The sequence below is a fragment of the Haplochromis burtoni genome, unplaced genomic scaffold (genome assembly GCF_018398535.1).
Source record: "Haplochromis burtoni strain Fernald_Lab_line unplaced genomic scaffold, NCSU_Asbu1 Contig_485, whole genome shotgun sequence".
Taxonomy (NCBI): domain Eukaryota; kingdom Metazoa; phylum Chordata; class Actinopteri; order Cichliformes; family Cichlidae; genus Haplochromis; species Haplochromis burtoni.
This window is the reverse complement of record NW_024582846.1, coordinates 190720-200361: the sequence shown is the minus strand read 5'-3', so window position 1 is coordinate 200361 and position 9642 is coordinate 190720. Positions and strand designations below refer to the sequence as shown.

At 38.9% G+C, this 9642-nt stretch overlaps 1 protein-coding gene across 1 annotated transcript; it reads right to left on the bottom strand.

The window, feature by feature from the left end:
- Positions 1–467: 467 nt before the first annotated feature.
- Positions 468–8859, bottom strand: cdk7 (cyclin-dependent kinase 7). The gene is made up of 12 exons (XM_005947183.3): positions 8748–8859; positions 8452–8511; positions 8324–8357; positions 8171–8238; positions 7962–8030; positions 5646–5756; positions 5422–5540; positions 5110–5209; positions 4909–4995; positions 4624–4773; positions 2172–2310; positions 468–1483 (listed from the first exon to the last, which is right to left on the bottom strand). Exons 1-12 carry the CDS (start codon positions 8811–8813, stop codon positions 1455–1457), a joined length of 1032 nt encoding a protein of 343 aa, XP_005947245.1. The 5' UTR covers positions 8814–8859; the 3' UTR covers positions 468–1454.
- Between the last annotated feature and the right edge of the window lie 783 nt (positions 8860–9642).

The window sequence follows — 9642 nt, the reverse complement described above, 5'->3', positions numbered from 1 at the left end:
CAACTGTGTGTTGAGCTCAGCAGTGCAGTAGGAGTCTGTTTGCTGGCCAATGAAGGGGCCTTGATAAGGCTGAGCTGATAAGGCTGCTACTGTAGCTGTCTGTGGCTTGTGTTGCCGTTTGCCAACACTGTCATATGACCAAATGACTCAACATATATATAGTATTTGTATTCTATTTTTATCTTATTGTATATTTATTTTATTTTATTCTACTGTATATAGTATTTTATTTTATTCTATTCTGTACAGTTGTGTACTGTATTTATTCTTATTGTATTCTAATTTTTGCCTCATAACTTTTGCACTGTCCACTTCCTGCTGTGACAAAACAAATTTCCCACGTGTGGGACTAATAAAGGTTATCTTATCTTATCTTATTCGACACACACATCCATAATAGCCACTTATCTTAACACACACACACACACACACTTTGTCAGTCACCACTGCCATTGTAGGACTTTTTAAATAGGCGTGAATCACACAGGACTGCCAGTTTATGAACGCATCAAATCAACAGCCCTCTGAAAAGCAGAAAGCACGCATCTGCAATGGCCTGTGTAACAGAATCAGGCATATTTTAGATTGAATGTGAAGACATTTCAGCCTCCATCTTCACTCTAATCTGATTGTGTTTGACAGGAAACCAAAAAGGGCAGCAGAGCATCAGGCCTCTGACATGTCAGAGTGTATCGATCAATGTAACGTCAAAAAAGAAAGGACAGGAAGCAGAAAATACGGATTTAGTATCACACTGCTGCATGACACTGAAGCACAGTGTCACCGTGTGAGTCCTGAAGACAGTGCTTTTGCTTCAATCCACCTGCTGAGTGAACAAACCACAAGTGCACTTCAGCTCACAGGCAAAGTAAATGCTGTACACGTGAGGTCAGTCAGTACTGTGCGTGGACTGTTACTGTGTGAATTCATAAGTGTTAGGAAGACGTCGGTTTTCAGATTTGACCACACAGGCTATTAATAAAACCATCACTACCAACCTCAGCACATCTCTAATCCAAGCAGGAAACTTCAGCATGAGCATATGCAGCTTTTATTGCTGTGACATACAAAATAATAACAATACAAAAACATTCACATGAAATAAATCCTCACATTTTGGTTTGTTTTTCTTTTTCCACACACATAAATAGATGTTTTTCCCCACAGGCTCACAGAGTTTAGGCATCAGTGAAGGAGGACCAGAGCCAACACTACTGACAACAACCCTCTGCTGTAGATCAATCGCTGGCCATCTGGACACAGCAGCATCCTGAATATTTTAGAGTTAACGATTCACATACGCTGGCTACAACTTCTAAAATGTCCTAAAGTCAACCACGCGTGAGAGAGCCTCCACTGGTTAGACTTTTTTTCCTTTTTCCAGTGGACAGTCCTGAGAAATGCAGGAAGCTGAGCCATGCAGTGGTGATCCTTGGATTTAACCCGGTCCATAGTCAGAAAATGAGCTTCTTCTTCATTGCAGCTGAAAATAACACAAAGGGTTTTGTTATAAACATTATTTAAAAAAGAAGAAGAAGAAAAAAAAAAAACAACTTAAAAAACCTAAGTTAGATTAGACAGACACGTATTTCTGTTCTGTGTATGTACGCCACATGCTCAAATCAAGCCTATATTGAGCAACGCGCTACCAAGAGGCACCAAGGTTTCTGTTATAAATGTTTCAAAAGTCAAAGCCAGATATTTTCCAAACCACAGAGGAGCTGGAAAAGCTTTGAACCTCCCAGTGACACTAAAGGGTTCCACTTTAGTAAAACATACCCTCCCACTAGCCACGAAACTGTGGGCGCGTGTTCGAATTCAGTATTTTCTGAATTTGTAACTGCAGCTAAATGTACAGCCAACACCCGCTGAATTGCTAGGTTAGGTTTCTAACTTCAGCGAGAAGCAGTCAAAAAACTCACAACATGCTATAAAAAAAAAAAAAAAGAGAAGAAAAAAAATCAGGTCAGTGTTGGAAGTTCTAAAATATTCAGCCCCTTTAAAGTCCGCCTCAAACGAGTGTCGCAGACACCTCACGTTTTTGCTGCTCAAACCACAATATAAACAACATGACTGAGAAAATATTTAACCCAGAGTCAGGGTGGTCTTCTGTGGATTAAGGACACACACAGTGGATTTAGTGCAAATATGAGATCATATACGGTCATTACTTGTCTCCAGGCCTTCGATTTTTCTCTTGAGACCGACTGTCTCCTTCTCCCTCAAAGCCTCGGCTGAACAGTTTGGCCGGGGGAGCTGGGGGCCAGGAGTGGGACCAGGCCGATTGCTGAAGTACCTCATCTTCAGAGCCTGTAGAATAAAGGAAAACACCATTTTATACATCTATGTCATCAAACATCAGAGTTGTGTCTCTAATTTGATGTATCAAAGATGCAAGAAGCTGTTTTTTTTCTTATTACTGAGATGTGTAATAGAGAAAGTGGAAGATGTGTCATTAATGCAGTTGTTGAACAATGAGATAGTTCAGGTTTTCTCTCTAATATTATGAGTTATTTAGTGCCTTGCGGTGACTGTTGTGAATTGGTGCTATGTAAATAAAACTGAAGTTGCTCAAACAGAAGGCAAACATTAATTCCTGTGTTGGGAGTAACGGAATACATGTACCGCCGTTACGTATTTAAAATACAAAATATGAGTAACTGTATTCCGTTACAGTTACCATTTAAAAAGGTAGTATTTAGAATACAGTTACTTTGTTGAAATAAATGGCGGTCTTTTCCCGTTTCATATGTTAGCCTATGCTCTCTATTTTTGGTAATTCCACGCTGGTGGAAACCCAAACAAAACACGCATTAAGAGGCTCCAATGCCTGCGTCTCAATCTCGTGGCCCATGTCACCTCTACTTGTGGCCCGCATAATGAGGTGAAGAAATATTTTTAAAAATTATTCACAAAAATGATTTAATATGAAGGCAATAGGCAGAGTGTTACAGTCATCGCCCTAAAGAATGTAGCCTCATGGGCAGTGTAGTCCGTGCTGCAGGGAGAATGGACCGCCATACACGTTATGTGTCTGTGAGCGCGAGGAGGGAGAAAAAGAGTCGAAAAGTACGAGTTGTCACCGACCAGAAACCGGAGATTGAAGCATGCAAATATAATAATAACCACTGCAGCCAAAAAGAGTGCCTGATGAGCCCAGTTGTAAGTAAGCTATTAAGACTCGACTGTACACTGTGTTCGTGTTTTCCTCCGAAACAATAAGTTCCGCTGGAGCAGCCTTTCAACGCCTTTCTCTGTCTCTTGCTAGAAACGTTGACCCAGACAACAAAGTAAAGCTAGTTTTCGGCTACGAGCCCGACATGGAACCCGACGTATTAGCCAGAGGTCCCTTCACAGTTTTATGTCTTTATGGTTCGGAGCCGCGGACCTGTTTTATATACGCGCGGAATAGTTTTCTATACGAGATCGCTGCTAAAAGTGCAGCCTTACCTAATGTCCACCCTACTGTTACTCATTTTATATTAAGATTTAAAAATCTAGCTGGTATTGGTATGGCGAGTAGCCTTCAGTAATAGTAATAAATCACACAGCAATAGTACATTCATGTAGTTGTAAAAAGCATGATAATATATTAAGTAATCCAAAGTATTCAGAATACGTTACTGTCATTGAGTAACGTAACGGAATACATTACAAAATACGCTTTTGGGGCATGTATTCTGTAATCTGTAGTGGAATACATTTTAAAAGTAACCTTCCCAACACTGCTTGTGTCAGACTGACCGAGTTTTTATGTCAGGGATTGTCACAGGTGAGGAAAACAGGCTCTGTGCCTAGGACCCAGCTATGCAGAGTGCATTCACTCGCCTGGATCAGACAATAGCGAGTTTTACTAATATACTGAGACTTCTGAGAAAGAACAAACAACCTACTGCTTACATCTACTACTAAGAAGTTCTTCACACTACACATTTCACTAACACAATCGCTGCTCACCAACACTCCTTCTTTCCAGAGTTAAATCCCTGTGATGTTCTTGTTTCAAAATAATACTCAAATTTTAAAGGTTATAATTTGGACAGAAGAAACTTCGAAGGGCGAATTCCAACGAGTGGGAGCACTGGGACTCAGAGGTGCACAAAACCTGCGGAAGCGGCATTGAAGAGGATAACAGCTACTTAACTCGGGTACGGTTTATGTTCACAACTCGTCAACCCAAACATCCCAAAAAACATGTGCATTTAAAAATAAGCAAAGAATAAGCATTTATATTTATTTATTTTTCCTAGCACAAAGCTGTGTGGCAACCACATCATGACTTGTACGAAGATGAAATGTCTACTTTTTGTTTTGCACGTCGTGTAAAGTCAAGTTTTACAAGTCTATTAGTGGTTTATCTTTGTATTACGCTCTTAAAGTAAAGGACACTCTTCACCGGCTGATCACAATGAGAGTCGTACTGCCTGAAGCGAGGCCTGTAATTCTGAGGGAGCTACAAATGAAGCGGCAGGGTTTCAGTGCTGAAGCCGATCTAGCAATCATCAAATAGACTGCAGTGTAAGAATGTTAATATTCTTATTTTAAAACTTATCTAAAAATAATTTCAAATGATTTGTTCAATAATATAAAACTGAGAATAGCTACAGTGCTTTAGCTTATTACCTGTGTAGCTGTGGTCCTCGCTGAAGGGTTAAAGGTAAAGAGACCTTGTAGCAGCTCAAGTAAATCGTCTCCAGCTGCACTAAATATATGTTCCAGCGGTGTGCCGGGGAATATTTTGAAGGACACGTAGTCTGGTAGACTACTCAAGCCCTAAAGAGAGATATAACAATAGAATGTAAGCAAGAATCCCCACATTTCATCAAAATTGGGCCAAACTGTAGAAAAAACAAAACAACAACAACAACAACAACAACAACAACAACAAAACCCCCCAAACAAACTCACAGGCCATGTTTCTTCCGTGGGTGTTCCCAGAGCCTCAAAGATCTTAGTAAGCTGGTCGAGATCCGAGTCTCCAGCAAGGAACGGAACCTACAGCAAACGGGAGTGTAGAGAGACATTAGCATGAATATGAAAATAGCTGCGTCCCCTGAGACTGCTCAGGGGACGCAGCCTGCTCATATCTTTGAAGTGAGGTTTATTTACCCGAAGCAGCAACTCTGCCAAAATGCATCCCACTGCCCACATGTCAACACCCACACCGTACATCCTGGCACCAAACAGGAGCTCAGGTGATCGGTACCACCTGGGAAAGACATGAATGAACAATAAATAGAGACATATTTTACAGACCTTGCAACCTGGACTTCTTAGTAGAATTCTGTCACATTTAACCAGTCCTAGTTTGGTTAAATGTTTGATTAACTCATGGAAAACATTAAAAAAAAATATTGCTAATGAGACTAACCCTGGAGAAATTCTGTATTTTTAATGAGGTAACATGGAGACTAATCTGACCTGGTAACAACTTGATGTGTGTAGACTCTGCTAGGGCTGCCAAAAGACTTGGCCAAACCAAAATCAGCCAACTTCAACACCCCACTGCCATCTAACAACAGATTATTGGGCTTCAGATCCTGCACAAAAAAAAGAAAGAAATTAAGAGGAAAAGGCCCAAAACATAAATTACAAATTAGACATGAGCATATTTATGTGTAAATGCTGCACACAAGTTTTCTTACCCTGTGTAGGACCCAGTGCTGGTGCATATACTCTAATCCCTGCAGAGTCATGAGGATGTAGGCTTTGATGTTGGCTGGAGTTAAGACTAAACTAGTGTCTTTGATGATAACCTTAAAAACAACAAAACAAAGACCAAGAGTCATACGTACAGCCAGACTTCTCATAATTAATAACATCCATGCATAAATTCATGGCTTTTCATAGCTCTAGGCCACACACACACACACACACACACACACAATTAAAATACACTTTTTCTGAGCGGACGAGACAATCAAAAACATCTGGAAAATATCCATATAAAGAAATCATCCAAGATAGAGCAGTTCAGCCTTGATAACAAGAACCATCATCACCTTTGAATGCAGGAGTCTAACTAAAGCTAACCTCGCAGTCCAAAAATATATAGGCTTTTATAATATAGGCTTTTAGCACCGGTAATAAGATCAGCATCACATTTCACCCTCATGTGCATCCTGTTTTTCTGCTACCTGTAATGGCATCACTTCACTGAGCAGCCAAAAGCAGAGTGATATTGATTATTTTTAAGTGCGTTTATCTTATTTTGCATCATTCGATTAGGCTCTAAAGCATTGCTGGTGAGCGCCTATTTGGAGCCTTTTTATGCTTAGATAATCCAAATAAAAGCCAGAGTAACACCCAGCTTAGCACTGGTGACACTTTGTTTGACCTCTTGCTCATGCTTTCTTGGATACTCGACTTTAATCTGACCTTACACTACGAGTGTGAACAAAGGGTAAAATTTCCACCTGCTGGCCCACAAGGGAACTGCAGCATAAAAAAGAAAACTTTTTTTAAAGACATGTTTAACAGATTAGAGATGACTGACAAATCTCCAGACAGAAGCAGTCATAATGCAAAACATGACATCTTCAGGTTTTGTTACAAACAAATAAATAAATAATATCATACAATACTGTACTCTTTAGGCAAAACTGTACTGGAAGACGTTTCTAAAAATAAAATAAGTAAATCTAAGATTTGGCAGTCTGTGACTTTAAGAGCTCTAAATGTTATATTATTAATATTTAACTACAGATAAGAAATGTATTCTGTTTACGCATTCACACTGTGCTCGGATCAGCTGGGTGTTGTGTTTGTGGCCTTCCAAACACCCCTTTCCAACAGAGAAGTTATAGAGTTGTGGAGAAAATAACATTGACACTTATTTCAAGGTTTTTTTTTTTTAATCAAAATACTATTTCGAGTTTAATCTCAGCATTTTCAATTATTTTTTGACCCAATTTTTTCTTCTTCCTTGGTGACTAAAGCTGAGAAGTAAAATGTATCAGCTGCTCAGGAAGAAATAAAAGAGACAGTTTGTAAGATGCAGTGCCGACAGGTCCCAACAAAGTCTAGTAACATGTTGCACTTTGTTCACCAAATTCACAAAAAACAAACAAACACCAGAGCTATGCAAGAATGTTTACTAAACCTGAAGCTGTGAACAGATTAGTCTTCTTAGCCAAAAATGTGTGAATGGAACAAGATGAAAGCCTAAATTATTATTTGCTCAAAAACTGATGCGAGAATAATGATATTTAGTGCAATTGTTCTTAAAATGGGGGAAAAAAACCTTCCTGTTTTTAAGGAAAGGTTTACTGTATTATTTTTTTTATTCATAGTTTATTTTTTGCTTGAAGATTTAAAGGATTTAGAGAACAGACATGTAATGCGGACTTGCATTACATTGTTTTATGTTTTCACTTTAAGATATTCACACTGTTAAATGTGTTTTATACCTTTTTTTCCCCTCAGTGTTTCCTTTTCCTTGTTATTCGGAGATATAGGAACAATTAATAAGATTTGTTTGACTAAAAACAAATCTCTAAGTTAGATTTTTGGAGCCGTGTAATGCATTTTTTATGCTTTTACTTAAACATATTTACACTGATGAACAGTACAGCACATTGTTATACTGCCAGTTGATTTAACTGTATTTTATAATGTCCCATAATGCTTTTATTTTTAGTTACAATTGTGAATGAAGTGCTCCCACTTATACAATGACAACTGAGCACCATGAAGCACCAAAGCAAAAAAAATTGTGTTGAAATTTTTTATATTTATTTATTTATTTATTTATTTTTAAATCGAGATACTCGATGAATCATTAAAGCCGGAAATCAGAAAAAAATATTAAGGAAGTAGGAAGCTGCTACCTATTCTATCCATCATCTACCCCTTTAACCCCCACCCACACACACAAACTAATAGAAAAGTGAATATTTTTTTAAAATGCACAAACGCTGTGTATGAAATTCCTCCACATTTGTATTTAGGTCTCTACTCACCTCCAGGTCTGTTTCCATGAAATCAAACACCAGGCTGATGTTTGATTTATGTCCAAAAGCATCCAACAGCTGCAACACACATAAAACAACAATATTTAGATTAAAAAAAAATACATAAACTGCACAATATAGAAAGATTAAGGTATCTTTCTATACAATCGATACAAGTAACACAAGATTATGATGATGTGCGATGAACATTTAGCTACCCCGATAATGTTCGGATGATGGAGCTCCTGCAGCAGTTTTATCTCTCTGAGTGCAGTCCGATTAATTCCTATTTAAAAAAATAAATACGTAAAAAAAAAAAATTGTATAAAATGGATGAAAATGAGCTGCAGCTGATAGGACCCAGCACTTACCATCCTTAGCCTCAGTTCTGTGGCCAACCTTAATCTGAAGGGAATAAAAAGATAAATGTTTACTGCGGCTCATCAACACACAGTGTGAATGGCAGCAGCAAAACACTAAAGCAGCTCGTTTCTTTTACCTTTTTAATAGCAACTATTGTGTCGGTCAGTTTGTCCCTGGCTTTGTATACTGTGGCAAACTGCAGAGAAAAAAACAACATTTAAAAACCAAAAGTTAATTTCTTTTACTTATTTTGGTGAAATTCACTGGCACAAGAAGCAGCGCAGCATGAACCAGCGAGGCTTTGTTGACATTAGCAACCAGCTAATGCTTTGTTAGCTCGCCATCGTGCTTTCTACAGAATAAACAAAGCGGTCTAAGGACGCGCGAAGAAAAAAGCAAAGACACATATCTCTTAAATATTTCTCCCCCTACCTGACCCTCTCCGAGGAAATCCAGCTTCTCGTACCGCTTGGCTCTGCTTTTCACATCAAGCGCCATGATAAATAACTGTCAGTGTCGTGCTGAGGCACTTCCTGCTCTGTTAAAGGACCGCAAGTAGTCTTTCCGGGTTAGAGGAGGCTTTAAATTTAAATTGAACAACAGCGACACCTACCGATTTTATTTGTCTAACACCACCGTGAACCAAATTATAGAGCCAAAAAAAACCAAACCCAGCATGATTTATTTATTCTGCATTTGTTTAACTGGATTTTTAAAGGTTTGTTAAATTACAATATTAATATTAATAATACTAACAATACTAATACTGCTACTAATACTAAGATTAAAAATAAGTGAAGGGGAGATTTAATCTCAGTTCCAGCCTCATTCGCCTCTTAACATTTTACTGTTATGATGCAACATGCAGTACTGTTATTTTCCTCACAGTTTGTCTTTTTTGCCCCCTTTATTTTTCTTTCACCAGTTAGCAGTTTGACATCTGTCTCCTGGGAGTCTCTTCTGTCAGTTAGGAAGGTTTTGTGATCCATGCACCACTGAGCACATCTCTACATCTCATCTCCATACGCAGTGAGATACCCTCACATCCCACAGGATTAGGCATGGCTCTTCTCCTTTGACCCTCCTCGTCTGCTGCTTCACGCGCACATACACACACACACATGCACACACACGCACACACTCGCCACTGACTTTCATTTTTATGTTAAGTTTGACAAGAGGGGTGTGAAGGATCAGCAGGCCTAATACACCCCTCATTCTCCTCTCAGATGTGTGCACATTCATCTGACAGCTCCCAGATGTGAGTGACAGGACCGTATGTGCCCATGCAACCATGCAGAGAAGAGAAGAGAAGAGAAGAGAAGAG